Raw genomic sequence first — 19,711 nt, forward strand, 5'->3', positions numbered from 1 at the left:
AATGGAGAACACTAATGGCTACTAATAACACAAGGTTATTACAGGGCAAAGTCGGGAAAAAACAGGGGCAGAGAGGACAGCCCTATTGAGACCCCCAAAATGGTGACAATAATTAAGCAGGGAAACAGCAATAACAAGACATTTTCGTTTTGAGTGTCCTGTGTCCCCCGTTAAGATTGTTGTGGCAGTAAATAGCAGGTAAATTGGTCTCTTCGGGGTCTTTGGAATTGCTCAGTGGACTAATGGATGGTGTGGCCGTCTGCTACTTTCAGATTCACTTGTATAAAAATCCCCATACATTTCTACTAATGTTGAGGCTTGCCGGGACATTATCTCCTCTGTTAACAGTCAACAGTTGCCTCCTAGCAAAAAAAGAGAAGAGAGAAAACCAAGGGAAATGTTAGGGGGAGAATTAAAATACGCATTACAGATTACCTAGTGTCAAGTGAAATGGAAGCGCAGCAGAGTCCAATGGCAACAAAAGTATACAAGGCACCTTTAAGTGGAGTACAGAGAGTCTTTCCTGTTCCTTTTAAAAGTGGGATCGATGCTACAGGGAACAAGGGTCAATATGAATTCGGTAAAATAACAGCTGAATGGTCCAGGACTTATAGCCACTGTGATGCTGGTCCATGCCCGGCTAAAAACTCGGCCAAGCAGCTGGAGGGGAAAAAAGTTATCAGATTGAACGGCAGGCATATATGCCTCAGCATTAAAACTCAGCCTGTCGCTGTGTTACTTTTTATCCTCTTGTTTTTCTTTCCTTGATGCTAGAGCAAGACAGATTGCAATGCACTTTAAGAGCACTTACTTTTAGCTATGCCGCACAACAGAGAGTAACAAATCTTTGTAAATGGCTGTAAATGTCAAAAAGGCAACTATGTTTCAGATGGGCTGTATTCACCAAACAGGACAAGTATTCTAGTTAGACTGGTCCGTCCAGTGTTGGGAGATTTCCTGTTGCCCATTGCTCTTTCAATATTCATTGGCATGAACTTTAGTTAAGTAGCGTAACTCCAGATTCTATGAGTATCGGTGCAGTCCTCTAAGGCTACCGCTAGTGGGATGAAGGCAAAGCCCTATTTGGTTCACACCTTACAGGGTCTGTCCAGTACCCACAAGCACCAACACACACCCACTTCACGAGAAATCAATAACTAGTCCATACTTCAGCAATGCGTCACGGCGCAACGGTACATCATATGGGCATAGATAGCCCAGAGACACTCCAATGAAACTGGAATAAATAAATGCTACTGTTGTGAGAAGAGGAGACAATGGTTATGCAATGTAACAGCATAGAGCAGAGCAGGAGAGAAAACAGCTCTTTCGCCAAGAAGTTAAAGCGCCACAAATAATAACTCAGACAAAACACTCAATACAGAGTGAGTCATAGAAAAATGAGACCCAGCAGAAAGAAATGAATTAAAGAGCAGGGAAGTTAACAGATAATTAGTTATTATTATAATTAAAATAATCCGTTGTGATTAGAAATAAAATAAATTCTACTTCTGTTCAAACATCGTAATGTGTACATATGAGTGCAAAGTTTTGTATTGTAACAGCAATTATAATATATATATTTTTTTTTACTCAAAGGTAGCTTAACCATGTAACGTGATATGCTACTTCAGTGCACTTTAAGAACAAACACTATTAGGGCTGGGCGGTATGAAGGTGTATATTGTGCAACCAGTAGTAGAAATGTGTCCACCGGTTTGTCAATACCGTTTTCACCGCAGGAGCTCAGCCTTTCCCACACAAAAAATGTGCAGTTTCACTGTATTGGGGGGGGTCCAGAAACCGGTCAGGATCTGGTGTGACCACCATTTGCCTCATGCAGTGCAACACATCTCCTTCGCATAGAGTTGATCAGGTTGTTGATTGAGGCCTGTGAAATGTTGGTCCCCTCCTCTTCAATGGCTGTGCGAAGTTGCAGTCAGGTCGAGACCAACAGCTCATCGTGGACAATCCTGCAGTCAGCATGCCAATTGCACGCTCCCTCAAAACTTGTGATATCTGTGGCATTGTGCTGTGTGATGGAACCGCACATTTTCGAGTGGCCCCTTTATTGTGGCCAGCCTAAGGCACACCTGTGCAATCCCCATGCTGTCTGATCAGCATCTTGATATGCCACACCTGTGAGATGGATGGATTATCTCAGCAAAGGAGAAGTGCTCACTGACACAGATTCTGACAGATTTGTGAACAATATTTGAAAGTCAAATTCTGGTCATCTTTTATAGCTAAATCAACACCTCTATCAAACAGTTTCAACAAAAACTGTACATTGTAATGTTCATGAAGGAAGATTTATTGCAGGACTGCATAGTTTTAGCTATGTGTACTTAATAAACTGGCAACTGAGTTCATGTTACCGTGTCAATGTGACCCTGTCCCGGTATACTATTTCTAATAATCAGTCTCACTTTCAATATGCTAATCTTTACGTGCCATTTGCAATAGGTAGGAGTCAGACACTATGATTCCTATGCCCTTAGCGTAACAGCCCGCTCTGCTGCCCTCATTTGTGGATCCACATTCTCTTTAAAGTGGCAGTGCCCTACAGAAATGGGGTCTAGCTCATAAAAATCTAAGGTTTACAGGGTGAGTCTGAAATTGAGTATAACACAGCTCAGTGTAGCCATGATCTGCCCCTCTGTGTGAGCAGAGTGCGTAATAGACAGTTGATCAGTTATTATGCCATATCATTAGAATGGTCAAATGGCAGTTGTCCTGGAGATGACAAGGGTTTTTGTTGTTTTTTTTCTCTGTGAAGGGGGGGGGGATAACATTAGTTGACAGTTCAAGAGGCTGCCTGAACAAGCCTAACAATAAAAACGACAGGAAATCAGTCATGCTATTACCTAATCAGTAGTTCTCTTTATCATAAAAAAAACAAACAAAAAAAAACACATGGAGCGAAAAAAAAAAATATCAACCATTTTCTGTGCTTGCATAAACACCGCCATTATCTGGGTAAATAATTATTCACAGTGTGTGTGAATGTTGATTACAGCTTCCCCCTGTTGTGTGTAATGGGAGGGAGACATTTGCTCATCAAATATAGATGAAATGGATGTTGATGCTTTCCATGATGGCACTTAATCATGGCCTTTAGTAAAACGGTAAGGGCAGGCAGGGTATTAAATATGGTGACTGTAACTGCTTGCTTGGAAGGCAGGTAAACTGGGGTTGGTTTGCCTGCTCGGTGTGTGGAGATGGTGAGAAGCGATGATTGTGTTTAAGCTGAGCAAGTCAAAGCTGGATATGGATACTCGTGACAAACTTTGGTGTGTGTGGCATATCAGCGCATGTAAAGATCATTTTAAGGAAGGACAAATACATACACTCTGGTCTTTACTCATGCATAATGCTGCCACAGTGCTTAAAAAGCTGACCTCATATGACAGGGTGCATTTGTCCACACACAGCGCTGTCATCCTGTGTACACAGTGCTGGGCGCAATGACACACGGGCCTACAATCCCCTTACTTAGCAATATGTTTATTAGCATGCCATAGATTTCCTGTCAAACTGAATGATGAGCTGAAGCCGGCTGCAAACCGGCACACACCCAATTACTGCACAGGTTTAGCAGGCAGGACTCATCAACACACAGGGTAGAGACAAACACAAACCACAGACAGGGAGAAAGGAATACCCCTGTATCACTAGAGTGACTAACCCCTTGATCCGCTCTTGATCTTCACTTGCCTTCAAAAGACTGGATCAGTGTCAGGCTAAGGTCAGAAGGTTAAGGCAAGGTGCCTAGTGGGAGTGGGGATGAGTTTTAGCAAACCTGAACCACGAAGATAAGATCAAGTTCAGGCGGAGGTCAAATTGGCGAGTAGAAGAGAATACAGGAAATGAGGGGTATTTTTGATCACATGGAAAGAAAACCTGCCTGTATCTGATTAGATCTGAATGGCTACAAAGCTGCTAAAAACCGAGGGGTAACAGAGCTCCTCCATTGCCATATTAATATCCTCTATCCTCCAGTATACTCTCAAAGCAATCAAATCCAACAGCATAAAAAAAAACTATAAAAACCATAGTGTGAAATTGAACAAATCTGTTCTCATAGTTTGAGTCTTTTGGAAACATAAATGTGACGCTTGTTCCAGAGTAACCACAAAATTGTGCTCTTGTTTGGTGTTTTGAAGTGCACCAGTGGTAAAACATACCCAGAGAGTAGTCTGGAGTAGCTAATTACTCTGCAGAAATAACTAATGCTTGCTGAATGCAGTGGTGTTTATTTTAAAAAGCCATTACGTAAGGTAATGAATATGCGTATACTCTGGGGGCCAGCGGCTCAGCGAGCTTGGTGTTTACTCTGCTTTAAAAGGGTGCTGCTTGCATTTGGGCTCATTATAAGCTGTTCTGTATTCAGGGTAAAAGTGGGTGACAGTAATTCAAAGATTTGTGATGTATAGACTGAATTGGGGCAGTGATTCACGAAGGATGCGCAGCAGACTGCTGTAGATCATTTTAAAAATTCATTTCTGATTGAAAGGACTGACCTACAGTTTACCTGGGAGGAAAAGCTTTCAGCAGGAATGGACCACATGGCTGTTTTATTTTTATTTTTTTGTATTGCATTTGATAAGCTCAGAGTATGTGAATCACTTGTATTTGCCTCTGAAGTAAATCTGCGTGAGTCTCATGGTTCAAAATACTCCGTGTCCTGTCTGCCCACCTTCTTCTATAATCAGAACTCTATGACAGTGACAGAGACAAAAATGTCTATCCATGGTGGTGGTGGGACTAATGCTACAGGCAGGAGAAAGGGCAGGTACACTAACAAAAGGTGAAAAAAGGAAAGAAGGTGGAGGTGTGTGGGACTGGAGCTGGGGCTTAGCATTGCTGCCACGTCCACTACTCTGACAACTAATTTGCCCTAACATTTCAGCAAAAAGGTCAGACAACCCTCTGCCCAAGTTTATGAATAGTGTATAGGGGCTCTGTCTGATGGAGAGGAGAAAGAGCGAACAAGGCAGGTAGAAGGTCTCTTCATTGACTTAGCTTGGAGAGAGGAGAGAGGCTGCTCTTGTCAGTGTCCAGATGGGAGCTGCTCTGTATCCTCTAAATCAGGAGTGGAGTTCTGACCTTATCTTATTCAACTGGGCCACTCGCTTAAGGCACTGAATAGCTCCGCTTGCACTCTATAGTGCCTGCAGATTTAACAATAGGACTTTTGACAGTGGGAAAGAATTACACAGTAAAACGCACACACGCAAACAAAGAGCAAATTCCTTGATTGTAATAAATTCTCTCTGCATTTAGAAGCAATAGCCTTAGGCAGTTTCTGGTTATGCCTTTGGCCCTTCAGGATGTAAATAAATGTGCTTTTTACACACTGCTCTATTTTCATATCTTGAGGGAACTAAGGCCACAGCGCATTCACAGAGTTCCTACTACTTGAAGTTGTGGCTCTGACAGTACAGGAAGCGCACTTGCAATTGAAGAGGCGGTGGCTGGACTCAGATTAACAGCTGAGTGCTATCCACCTACACCGGTCCTGAGAGGCGGAGATATGGACAGACCATATACACTCACAATAAACAGGATAGCACCGGCAAAAACCTCTCCCGGTGAAGTCAAACAATATTGACTTAGACGAAAAACTACCCAGTCCTCTCCTCAGCTCGTGTGAGATTATCCAACACAGGCACAAAGATGGGGGAGTTGTGAGGAAAGCCCCGCTGAACTGAGAAATTATAAATGAAGGTCTGGAATGTTAGTATCACAGTGCACAACATAATTCCTTTGAGAGGCAGCACACACTCGTGAAGCGTCTGCACGTTAAGCTAAATGATTAATCTTGCTAGTTTTTCCTCCCACGTGTTACCCCTTTACTGTCTCCTGAGCTACTCACAAGATCACGCGGCTACAAAGTGACTGTTCCTTAGCCGCCATTCAGACCACGGCCCACATGAAAACACCCAATTCCCAGAATGCCTTCTGTCCAGATGGGCTGAGCCAGCGACACTTGTTCAATTAAAGGCATCAGGGGAGACCTAACCACTTCATTATCTGCAAGCTGGCCCCACATTGATCAGCCTGTCTGGGACCACTCACAACCTGTGTGACAGCTTAATCGGGGCCCTACACATGCACACGTGCAAACACTTTCTTTCTCTCACACACACTCACTGACATGTGCGCACGCACACAGTTCACGTATTCATTCTTTTACAGAGGAGATGGATGGATATGTGGATGTACTCTGGATTCTTCACAGGTGTAAGCATGTTCAAGTCAGCAAAAGAGGACAGAGCAAAAGGAGGAAGGGAGAGGTTGTGGGGGGATTGGATCGGTTTCATTCATTGCTGACACGAAAACAAATGGTTTTCTTTCAGTTTACCGGTGAAACCCGCGGAAATCAAATTGCTAGGATAGATTTAAAGGCCCAATTTGGAGCTGCACATCTTAGTATGTACTAACATAAATGTTAAGAATATATGTGTTTATGTGTGAAAGTCATAGCCACACACACACACACACACACACACACAGGCATGGCTGAATGGTCACATGGTGTATAATAACACATCGTGGATGACACAGGCTTAGTTGACAAAATGAAACCCTTGCCTAGCTGAGCAGTCATTAACAGTGAATCCTGGTGAAGTTTCTAGGCCATGTCTCCTTCCACTGAAACAGCCTGCTGGTTTGACGCCTCAGCTCTTGAGATTTCTCCCAACTTCTCCTCTCCCTCACTTTACCCCTTGTATCTTGATTTCCTATGCTTACATGTTTCTCCGTCTCTTTCCACTCCTTTGCTCCTTGACCCTCACCTCCCACTAACCCCAGTCCTCCCTTTACTCTCGCCTTTTCTACCTCTCGCCCTTCGATGATCACATGCTGAGAAAGCAAGCAGACGAGGCCCAAGACTGAGAGCACTGAGGGTCTGTGGCATTAAAGCTCCTCCTCTCTGCCCCTCAGAGAGCTGGAGACGCGACAGATAAATAAATAAGAGCTGTACGCAGTGAGGCTTTGTGGCAGCTGCTGAACAAATTCATGGTGTTTCTGATAACAACTAATCATAGCGGTTAGGCCACACTGACAGTGTGGAGAGGAAAAATCAGGGGGGCCCTGTCGGCAGGGATGTTGTAAAAGGGACAGTCCAACTATTTATTTTTCTCTGGGATGTCTGTTTTGGTTATCATAAACTAGTCTGCAACTGCAAACAGGAGGCCACAAAAAGCAGGGTTTTATATAAGAACCCTCACAGTTGAGCAAACCTTGGGAATAAATCCAGGGTTTGGCTACTCCACACAGCTGATTTCATATCTTGCTAATTGAAGCCTGATAGCCTGAAATTTTGAAACACACACTGAGTTCACAGCAGTTGAAGAACAATGGAGAAGACAGAGGCAGAGCTGTGATGCTTGCAGAGCAGCAAATACTAATCAAACACTGATGAAAACATTGTTGAGAAAGGTTTTAATAAATGCAGGACTTTTTTTATTTAATCAGTGGTGTGCAGACCCTGGCAGGAGCCAGGCTGTGATAAATGAATAAAAGCCTTGTTGTTCAGTTTTGCTGAAGTGTTGACTTTGTATTTTTGTCATCTTAAGTTTGAATTCAGGATGGACAAATTTTTATGTGTTGATTGTGAGCTGTCTAGAGCAGCAAAAATGCCTTAAAATAATTACCAGAAAAGTTGCCTGTAATTTGTGCTGCAATATAAAAGCACGGTTAAACACAATTCTAACTGGAATGTCTTTGTTTTGTCAAAATAGTGGTCATTTCCATTTTACACCAACTAATAAAGGTTGATTTTATACAGGACAAGAGAGCACTCACTCACTCAGTGTTTCTAACTCAGTTTCTAATTTTATGTGTGTGTGAGTGAAAAAATGACTTTCACAAAATATGTATATAAATATGTATATAAATCAAATAATAAAATACTTAGGTTTGTCCTTTGCTCCGATTGCATTACTTTATTTATATGGAATTTAAAATAAGAAAATGGTTGAAAAAAAGAATTTGTTTAAAACGCTGATTTATTTCTGAGCTACAAACTCTCTAGACTGACACAGATTTTACCTCTCCATTTTAAAATGGCAATCCTTGCTTTTTACAGGGAATTTAATTAATGCTTTTTTATAGGGGTTTTACACTGATTCTAAAGTCTGTTCGTGAAATTTATATAATTCATTGTGCTTGAACGCACCACAAATCCAGCTAGTCCATACAGCCAATCGGAAGGCGTGACATTGCAGGGTACCCAAAGAACGAGTCCCCAGTGGTAGTCTAGTAGTCTTTCTGTGTCAGTGTTGTCATCACTACCAGCTACAGATGTGCTATTGACACATCTTATTTTGGCAATTGTGATTATGCTAATTATACTGGGAACCACAAATCTGTGTTGAAACACACATACACACACAAACACACGGAGAAAAGTCAGTGGTCTGAAGAGCAGAGAGGTTGTGCTGGAGATGTGAACCAGGGTTCACATCTCCAGCACAGAGAGTCTAATGGCAGCAGAGTGTGCTATTTTACAAACAAAGGGCAAACTATAATATCAGACAAATAGGAAGAAGTTAGCCAACACAGCTGCAGCTGACACATGCAGGAAAGACAGGACATTGCCGACAGTGTGAAAGCCTAAATTAACACGTTTATATTATAATATTGTTGTGAACCAACAGTGTGGATTTGTGCATTTTATGCCAAATAAGTTTGGACTACTCCAAATTCTTTCTCTCTCCCTGAGAGAAGGAGGAGGGGGTTTGGATTATCAACCCTCTACAGACAGCCGAAGCGACTCCAAGGATTAGGTGAAAGGTTTCTCTCCCTAAGTGCTGTTTCTGGACAGGCTGATCGTAAAACTTGCCACCTCTGATACCGCAGCCAGATAACGCTTGGTGGCTGACTGTTAAAATGACAAAAGAATTAGGAGATTAGCGTTCTCATGAAAAGCCTATCAAAACTCTTCGTAAGAGAGGGCAGGAAACCCTAAACTTAATTTTGCAGTGTTTAATTTTCAGCAAGGATCCCTGACTTTTTTCTTTATCCATTTCATGTTGTAACCAATGCTTTGTTCCCAACACTTTATGACCCTTCCTTTAGAAATGATGATAAAGAAATGTCATCCTATACTCGATTAATTTTCCAGCTTGAATTTAAGGTTGAAAATGATTGAATTCCCCAGCTCCTGAGAAGGTTGTTTTAGGGTTAATCAAAGCTATCCTCATGTAACCCGAGCTCCCCCAAGTGGACAAAATAAGTATTACATGCCATCGTCTGAAAATCTCCAACTGCGCTTTGGCACGCGCCCAGCATGCCCCTTTCCTGGCAACGCCCTAAGATTCGACCCTAAGATTCGCAGCAAAGGCTTGTTCATTTCAAACGCGAAGTGCCGCGACCTCAGCTTTCCCTCGTTTCAGCATCTTACTTGCGTTTTATTTTCTTTGGTTTTGTTTCGTTAAAAGTTATCAGTCCGTTAAGTTACACTAGTTTAAATGAAGAACGACCGAGTTCTTTTCTTTTTAGGCTTGATTCATCAAGCTAATCTCACTGAGGACGGACCCAGCCAGGTGGTCCCTCCAGCAGTAACAAAGGACGACCAAACCTCTGACCCAAGCCAGGGTTGAAAGGCCCCACTGCGAGTTTCTTCAGTAAGCCAACAAAAGACGGACCTCCGGAGCAATTCCCTGGCAGAGAAAGCGACTGGCCGACGGCTTTAAGCTGTCCTAACCGAGAACGCACGGATCTCAGCCAGTGTGAGGCCGTTGACCAGCACACGGCTGGGAGAAGCGACACACAGTAAGACCAAAACCCTGCATTCTGTGGTCAGTGATGTCCCATAGTTTGCCCCATGTGTTAATTTGATGTGTTCTTTTAGCAATTTTAGCCTTAGTCTTTCAGTTCTGTTGTGTCTGCGTGTCAACTCAGTAAGTGGTTGTTCAACTCACTTTCAAGAACTTCTCGTCACTTAAAAAATCAGGTTTGTTTATTTAACTCACTCAAAAATGTTACAATCATTGTTCCAAAATAACTTTATAAAGCAACAGAGACTATCTCAAAATATACTGAAAACTCACCCAAATAGCATTCATATTCAACTTAATTTGAATACCAAAATATAGGCTAATAATATTTCAGCCTAACATATGAAAAACGGCTGTAACAGGATGTGTAAAACAAAAATATAAAACACATTTCAAAGTGAGTAGGCTTTCTGTCATAGCTTAAAAGTAGGCTACAACAAGTACAAGGCTTTAGTGCTTCAATCAGTTTCTGTAGGATAATTTTGCTATACAAAAGCATCTCTGCATCACTACAGCAAATATAAAAGTAGCCTACAAAACAGCCTGCAGTATCTTCTAAGAATGATGTCATTTTCCAAGAGTACTCGATGGTTGACAACTACACTCCTTACTATAAGTAAATGCATTAAAGCCGTCATCAATAAAAAGCCAATACTTCAACAAACATACACATGTAAACCTGTGCGAAGTGTATATAGTATAGCGTATATAGTGACTTTGCTGTGGTAAACATTACTGTAGAAACATTGTTATATTTTAAATATTCAATTTTAATTCTATTCAGATTTTTTTTAAATAATATATTTTAAAGATGAAAACAATTTAATAAGGAAAAATAACCAATAAGAGAACTGATAAAGAACTAAACTGATAAGAGTATCGATAAAATCCTAACAATATCCATCCAACAATCCATCCCTCGACATCCGTTTAAGACGATCATTTGTCAAAAAAAATAAATCACATTTTAATGGGGGCCTACTTCATTTCCCTGGGGCCCACACAAATGACCACCTGTGGGCCTCGGGGGCACACTACAATGAAAACGTATCAACATCACTGAAGCAGTCTAGAAAATCGCTGCCGCTAATTTGCTTTCCTCAAACATTGCTGGCATCTTTGACATATGTCATCTAGTGATCTATTTAAGTCTGTCATCAAAACAATTCTAAGTAGATCTCAGAGATGATTTAGTTGAGAGAGAGTAGTTTGTGATAATGAGTTAAATGAATGAGAATTTATTTATTAAATAGTTATTTCCTGGTGGGTTTCCCCGGTCATTTGAGCAGCTTGCCTTAAGTGTTTACTGACAAAGTGCTTGAACTTGGTCTAACAATTGAGCAGTGAAGTCTATAACTTTAACCCAACAGAAATGTTTTACTTTGCTCCAATTTTCCATTGAGATAAGAGTTAAATGCCATAAATGTATGCTTCAATAATCAGTAGTCATACTGATTGAATGCCATGTATCTCCCCTTCCATTATTTTGGAAAACACACATGAACTGATTGGTATATAAAGTTTAAGGTCAAATCATTCCACATTTATTTTTAAATGGATCTGAATTCAACTGTTTTTAAAAGCGAAACACCATGAAAGAAAAAGTGCAAGAGAAAGTCAAACATGGAGAGAGATGAAGACAAAAGAAGAAAAAAAGAAAACAAAGTGATAAGAGATGGGAAACGGAGAAACAAAAAAGGAGGATGAAGAGAAATTACATTCTCCATTCTATCCTACTTGAACCCCAAAAGAATATAATTTTACATTCAAGCAGAGGGAGGTCCTCAGTGGCAAAACAAGCTCACTCAAGTGTTACTATTTTCCCATTATGAAATTGAGGGAGTGATGAGGAGAGAATAGGTCTATTCCCTATTTCCCTTCTTTCATTGGTCACTCTCATTCATCTCACCGGCCGATTGATCCCAAAATTTACCAGACCATTTCTATCTGCACTGCCTCAGTGCCACCAACAGCCCTTCATACATAATTGTAGGCCTGCTAAATGAACGTTGGGCACCAAATAAAGGCCAAGGCCCCAAACGAGACAGTCAAAACGAACATTCACCTGGTGAATGCATCCGAGTGATGAACCTGTTTGCTTTGGACTGAGAAAGAGTGTTACATCAGACGGTCTTGACCTTAGATAAGCTTAGGTGATGGTCAAACACACACCATCATTCATGCATGAGTCATTGATGCATGTCTTGTGACGAACACATTTGCACACACGAAAAAAAAAACACATGCACACACCTAAGAGGAAGAAAAATGTGTCTGTAACAACTTCCCTCAACCTTTAGGCTAGATGGAAGTGAAAGTCAGTGTGAGTGCTTTTATTTTCTTAGCACTGGCTGTCGGCTGGGGGACGGGCAGGAGATGGACTTTTTACCGGGCTCTGCCCAAATGCAATCTCTCACAGTGTCACCTGGCCAGCATGAACTCTTAGCTTTGCAGTCAGTGGCATTTCATGGCATAATTGAATTCAGAGAAGGCTGCAGGTACACAACATGAATGTTCTAACATTTTAAAAAATAATGGCAAGAGGAGAAGGAATTATGAAGCAGTGAGTCTTGACTTGAGCAATGGAGAAATCTGGTAATAAAAGGAACAGTGAGGGGGACAAAGGAATGTGTCAGCTTCTACATATATCCCCAGCATGCCTGTCTACACACACACAGCATAAATGTATGCTGTAAGTTACTTTTCAATAGCTATACATGGCAAAAACCTATCCTGACATGAGCCCTAAGCTCATGCTTAATTGTCACTTTGAATGTGTTGCATTGAAATTAGACTATACGTAATGGACTACTTCTCTGGACAATGTACATGACCAAGAGTTAAAATACCTCTGCCATCGATTGCACCAGCATAATAAAAAGTTGCACATGGCTCAGAGTTCAGACAATCATAGAAAATAAGTTTGTTTGGCATCTTGGCTCCAATGTAAACAGAGTGGCAACAATCATCTTAGTTCTGACAGCTCTACTTTACTTGAGGTATCTCTCCGATGTTGCAGATTTAAATAAATGAGGTGCTCAGGTAATAATTATTTTGCCCACCTTCACCTGGTAATCTACTGTGTTCCCAATAGAGCTTCCCAAACACTTTAAACCCCTGCCAGAATACTCATTGGTTAGTTACTGTGACATTAAGAGTCTCCAAAAGGTCAAAGCTTTATTAAAAACTTACAGTGGATACTATCACCAGTCTTGAGGTGCTGCCTTTGAATATATTCTTATAGTTGGGCAAATACATGTCTTCCAATTCAGTTACATTTCACAGCTGTAAAGATAATATATAATCAAAATGCTACAGTGTTAAATACATTAACGTGGGCACCTTTAAATAAACCTGGATCCACCTCTTATTCCTTCGCATTCTCTTCTGCGACTTACTCTATAAAACCTTCAATAACCTTCTAAACCTGCAGGCCACACCATCATATAGATGCATCTCAGACAGAGATAAATCTAAAGATGTGAGAAAAAAAATCGGAGCGATAGCTGTAGACGAAACTCTCCCTGACCGGGCATAAATTAGCTGGTGAAGACAAGGCAATATAAACTCCAAATACCCCCCAACCGCAAAGTCAATTGGGAAATGCTTTAAGACCATTTCTTTTTTTCCTATTTCAAAAGCATCAAAGACACAGAGGTGCACAACAAATTTGCATTTCAGTATACAGGAGAAAGGAATACTTTAAAGAAAGCATTGAAATCCCTTCCAAAGCTTATGGAGGTGTGTCATAGTAATACATACAAACACACAAGCACTATATGCAACACCAGAGCTCCAGGCCATGTGTTGTCCATTTCTCTCCCCATCATAGCAAACAGTATTGCCTGTGGCCAAGCATGCTGATACTGAAGCATCTGGCTCACAAGTGGACGCCCACTCTGTCCCTTTAGACTTTGTTATCACAAAGAGAGAAAAGAGTGGGGTGAAATTAACATTGTGTGAGAACAGGCACGGCTGGACTTTGGTTCCTCCAGGACCTGAGGATGCTTAATCTCACTGCAACATCTGGCAGAGGCTGGGCAGGCAGAGGCAACATCAAGGCATCCTACTGTTCAAAGAATCTTGAGCAATTTCAGAGCTGAAGAAAGACACCATTCAGTTCTGTTTCACTCCTTGGACATTTTCCCTTCCAAGGAACTTGCTGTGTGCTTGTTTGTTTATTTGCAGCCTCTTCTTTTCATGCACTTTACGTAAAAAGCTAGCCAGCAATCTTCCACAATCAATTGCTTTGTTTGAAAACTGTAAATCTCTAGTGTGTGCTATGAATAATGCACAGTTAAGCTTTATTGATCAGAAGGAATGGACAAATAATGTTGTTATACTATGCCATTCTCAATTGTTTTTGCAATGTATTATTTTTTGCAAGATCAAAACAGTTTCCATCACCCAGGTGGTCAGCCTTTTAGCTATTCAAAATAACAACAGCAGTTGGAATTTGAAAAATGATCATGTACAAGCACCATTCAGAAACAAACTAAATCTAGGTTAATACCACAATGCCATCAGGACATTTAATATTTGCTTTCTCCTTCTGTTGCCTTGACGCACATGCATTTAGAAAACATTCAAGTTTTTGGTCTATGATTTTGTTTTATTTCTCCTAAGCAAATAAGAATTAAATCCATAATCTGGTTCGGATGATCCAAAGTAATCTCCTATAACTACAGGCCCCACTAAAATCTATAATCCTGTATCTCTAGCCAACATCAAAGTCCATTTTTTACACGGGGGAAAAATTGTTATTGCCCTCCCCCAAAGGTGAGATTAAGTTGGAGGTCTGCGTGGCTCAGAGAAAAAAGATCATTAGCCTTGATCAGATTGATTAAGATCAGCATGGGTAGCTCGGATCATCCTTCACCCAAACTAAGCACCAGGTCAGTAAATCTATCAGCCAGTCTCAGAGGCCAACCACACTGACCGGGGTTGGACTTGATTGGTTACTGTCCAATTGTATGCGAGCCATTTTTCTCTCAACTGTGTTCATGGTCAGGGTCTGTCAAGACCATCAGTTGGAGGAAAATTAAAAATGTCTGTCCTTCATCATCTGTATGAAAAACATGCATTTTACTGCCTCTGCGATTATTTCTACAGTTTAATTTCTTTTTTGTAACAATTTCTTCACCAGGGATACTCAGCTGAACACACACAGGCCTATTTCAGAAATTCACATTTACATAGTTCCGTATATCCAAACCATTCAAAAATGTTAACCTCTATAGTCTTTCTGTGTCAACCAACAACACACCGCCAACACAAGCAGGCGCAATATGTTGTTCAGTGCCTTGCACACGGGCACCCAGTCAGCGGTCCATTCTCCTAATAGATCCAGGTGGATAAACTGGCTACCTTGATAGGTCATACGCCCATTCATCTAACCTATAGGCTACCACTGCCTTCAGCTTAAGTATAGAGTTTCTTTATTAGCCTCTACACAGCAACATTACCGCATCAGGCAATGAGATAAACCTGTGCTTACAAAACACAACTATACATCATGCATACAGTCCTCCAGGGAGAGGACATGCTTGGCTATCTATACACACAGATGGCAATGCACGGCTGGCTCGCCGGTAAAAACAGGTCAGTGTCGCAGGCACATCATCAATCTAGGACCTACAGTTCGAGAGCGAGGGCCACCGGCAGTCTTCTACGGGCACTGGCGTCTATGGGGCTTTAACATGTCTCTGCATCATCAGTCTCAACCAACCTTTGAACACATGGTCATTGACACTAATTAGACCAAATACGTTTACAGGGAAACCCTAAAAATAGGAGAAAGGAGTGCAGAAGCACTCCAAGGGTTTTTGGTATCAGAGACAATGAGCCATTAAATAAATCTATCGAGCTGTCTTGTTGATACACAACACACTGTGAACTGGGAACACAACTCCTTGTTTTTAATTAAATTACATGACTTCAGAGAGCACAAATTAATTGAGGTGTTAGCATTAACATTATAGTACTTTTCACTTTTACTGAGTATCTCCATTCTGACCCTCGAGAATGTTTGAGTAAAAGTAAACTCCGACGCTTTTTAAAATTATTTCAAAACCCAAGGGATGTCTCATTTAGCAATGTGTTGCTGGAGAAAACACCTAGACCTTTTCACAAGGAGAGGTGTTCCCTTCTCAAATTGCTGGAAGCACGCATAATTAATAGGAGGTTACTTACAACACATGTCCTTGCCTGGTGCAAAAAGAATATTAGCAGAGCATACTTCAAATCAGTAAGAAAACTGAGGCAATGAGCTAAAAGGCTGGGATTGAGTGATTTTGCCTTGACATACCCAAAACATAATTAAGACTCAACAACATTTTGACTTTACATTGTGCTCTGAATTGTACATATGTACATGTGTTGGAGAGTCTGATTTTACTTCTGTGGTCTGGTGGAAGTTAACAGGGGGCCCTGTGTCCCTCTGGAGTTGCCTACCCCCCCTTGGGTCTGTCACAGAGTAAAATCACTCCTCTTTATAACCCTCCTCTGCTCATTCTCCACCTCCCTTTCTCTCTCTCTCTCTCACACACACAAAGCTTTCTTGCTCCTCGTCTCACCCTACATCAGTCTGGAGAGGCTACTCCGTCAGACAGAATTGTGTGATTGCCACCATTTATTCCTGTTTCCCACCTTTCCCCTGACATTTTCCCATCAAGGGCTCCAGCAATAGTGACATGGGACCATGGCTGCAAGGGCGCTCACACAGATAGACTTGCACACACACATTCAGTCATTACGGGAGTCTTGCCTCTCTCATGTTGGAACAAACTGAGAAAATGCCAGTTTCAAACAGTCAACAAGTACTTTCATTCTACATACCAAGCACAGACCAGAATTTGAATAGAGTACAGTGACTTGGTGATAACAGTGAAATGACACTGTGATATGCTTTTATATTTTAAATATGCAACAAGATAAACAACCCATGCTTGGTACAACGATGAGAAATAAATGCAGCATCAACGTTTTCAGCTTTAAAGAAAACCTGGAGCAAGTGAGTGTTTGTCATAGTGATTTCCCCTGCTGGTTCAGGGCGTGTGATTGGTAATACATCACCTCTACCTCAGCACGGAGGAAATGCAAGTCCAAAATATGCAAACATACGCACACACCCACAGCTAGACACCAGTTCACTATCCAGCACATAGAGTAAAAAAAGCTTGCTTCTGTCGATCTGAGTGTCTGATTTGACAAACAGACTCAGTCAGCCAGTGAACACTGCAAACTGTAGACAGGCAACAGCCTGCAGACAGACAAGCTAAGGCTGATCTATCCATAAAGTCGGCTCCATCCACCACTGGTTTAGTGCCTGGCCCAAGGGCTAATGAGGCCCCTCAGGGGCCCCGACTGGCAGGCTCTGTTCACCTTTGTTGGAGACAGGACAGGGAGGAAAGCAGGAAGACAGTTCAAAATCACTATGTCATATCTTGTTAACTGTAACAAAACCTTGTTACCTGTTACATTGACTCTAGATTGCCAAGCTGCCTTGAATTTTCCATATTGCATGAATAGATTCCTGAGTGAAATATCCAACCATATGCTTATATCTATAGTGATAACCACAATAAAAATAAAATTAAATGAAGAAAGACAAGATAAAATAAACAAGAGATAAAACAGGGACAATTTTGGTTGTACATCCGTCACTTTTGTCTTATTCTGAAACTGTAATTTAGGCCCCCTTGAAGTCACTTATAACCGCAGTCCAAACTGACAATGCCCCTCCCCAGAGGGAGGGCATACAAGCAGCCAGCATCAGCATCCATGAACATTGAGGAAAGCCATCACAGGGCCTGAGAAGTAAAGCATCAGTCTTACCTTCAACAACATACTCTTCAGCTTCAGGGGAGGGTCCAGAAGGAAAACATGGAAAAGAGAGAGAAGAGACACAAAGAGCACACTTATTAGATGTTACTTTTTTTTTTTCAAATAAATGTCTCCCTATTTTTTCTTCAAACAAAATCGTTATGAGATAAAATTGGAATTAAAAAAACCCAGTGGGGCTTAAAATCTTGGAAACTTGACAGCAAACAAATCTACTCCGCTGAATATGTAATCTGTTGACTTTCTTAAAATCCTGAAAAATGGCCCAATCATTTCAGAAACACATATATTACTCTCTTAAAGAAATGTAATACGAGTGTGGAGAACCCTAAACCAGCATACTGTTACCACACTACCTCCCACAGGGAACTGGAGACTTCTGTCAAAGAGGATCCCCAACTGAGAGACACTGACTCACACACTTCTCTCTGGCTTAATGATACAGTGAGGGGGAGTCAAAGAGATCAGGCTCCAGCAGGAGGCTTTACTTAAAAAGCAACCCTACAGCAGCAGAGGCCAATCTGTAATACTAGAAAATAAAACTTCAGCCACCTACCCAAGAATGTAAAACAGCCTCTAGCTTAGCATGGCATCCCTGCGGAGAGCTTGGCATTTTGATCTGCTGTTGTGGCTGCTGGGCTTTGGTCTTCATGGGACACTGCTGTATTAAGTTGTAGCATGGTCAATAATACTATTTTATTACGACTCTACACTGCACTGGTTCAATGTGTTTGTCTCGTACAGTGTTTCAGTCCGTGCAGTTATTTTGTGCCACAAACTTACAGAAAACTATGAGGTCAAGCAAAGTGAAAAATATTCAACATTTTAGAACTCCAAAGGGCCAATCAGATTTTTTAATATGGTCCATAGAAGTCCCATGTGTTGGGAAGCCCACATAATACATATATTTGGTTTTAGTATAAGTATAAATATGTGTCCACGGTGTGTCTAAAGATCCCCAGACTATAAGAAAAGCTAACACCAACACAACCCAGGAGCACCAGGCTTCCAGTCCTGGCAGAGTCAGCTAATAGGATGGCTAGCTACACAGCTAACTGCGCTAACTAACTAGCGGCAGCTACCGTTAAAGTAAAGCTATCTGTCCATCAGGAAACTCTGTAAATCACCAAAATATAGCCAAACCTAGATCTACCATTCGTTTCAGTGTAGTGCCAGCTAGTTGCTGCCCCTCGTGAGGCTCCTGAGAAATTGACCAATCAGAAGAAGGTGGGCTTTTATAGGGAGGGTGGTCTTAAAGAGACAGGAGCGAAAACTGATCAGACAGATAGAGGTGCTGAAGCAATGGAAAGCATGAGAAAAATAACGTGTTTTTTGAACATTGAAGCATGTGAACATTTTCTAGTAGACACACAAAATAAAAGTATGAACCTGAAAACTAGCATAATATGGGACATTAAAGATCTGGACCAACTCTTACATTTGCTTAAGAATTCTGTACCATTATTGACCTCTAAGCATAAGGGTATTGAGCTTAAACAATGGCATTACGGGTAACTGAAACCAAATGATTAATAAAATAATGTTGTGAACAAACAGTGTGGATTTGTGCATTTTATATCAAATAAATTTGGACTACTCCAAATTCTTTCTCTCTCCCTGGGAGAAAGAAAAGGAGGGGGTTTTGAGATATTTGATAACGCTTGGTGGCTGACTGTTAAAATGACAAAGAAACACTAAACAGAGATTAGCTTCTCCTGAACAGCCTATCGGAACTCTTCTTAAGAGAGGGCAGGAAACCCTAAACCGGACCCCACACGTAACCATGGCAACTGACCTCCCTCTTTGTTTAATTACCTCACATCGAAGGATATTCTCCTTTTCACAGCCAGATGTAAATTTGGGAGCAACTCCAGGACACCAGAAGACACTGCCTGTAAACAAAATACTGCCTCCTCAAAACTCAAAGCATTACCTTGTTTAATTAAATAATCTTTTAGTTACTTGATTAGGTCTCTACACTCCATTTGAGTAGTTATGTTACCATGTTGGTGTTATTTGTTGTTGAAAAGAATCTAAACAAGTGAATTTTGCAGTGTTTAATTTTCAGCAAGGATCCCTGA

At 41.2% G+C, this 19,711-nt stretch overlaps 1 protein-coding gene across 5 annotated transcripts in view; it reads right to left on the bottom strand.

Moving 5' to 3' along the window:
* The window catches only part of nrxn2b (neurexin 2b), a 704,163-nt gene that overhangs the window by 541,722 nt on the left and 142,730 nt on the right, over window positions 1–19,711 (bottom strand). For all 5 annotated transcript variants that reach the window (XM_038732127.1, XM_038732126.1, XM_038732128.1 and 2 more), the window contains exon 3: window positions 17,625–17,645. In XM_038732127.1, the coding sequence (XP_038588055.1) occupies window positions 17,625–17,645 (21 nt within the window). The remainder of the gene's footprint in view (window positions 1–17,624; window positions 17,646–19,711) is intronic.

Source organism: Micropterus salmoides, unplaced genomic scaffold (assembly GCF_014851395.1).
Source record: "Micropterus salmoides isolate LMB-PRFRI ecotype aquatic unplaced genomic scaffold, ASM1485139v1 Ms_hic_scaffold_2, whole genome shotgun sequence".
NCBI lineage: Eukaryota > Metazoa > Chordata > Actinopteri > Centrarchiformes > Centrarchidae > Micropterus > Micropterus salmoides.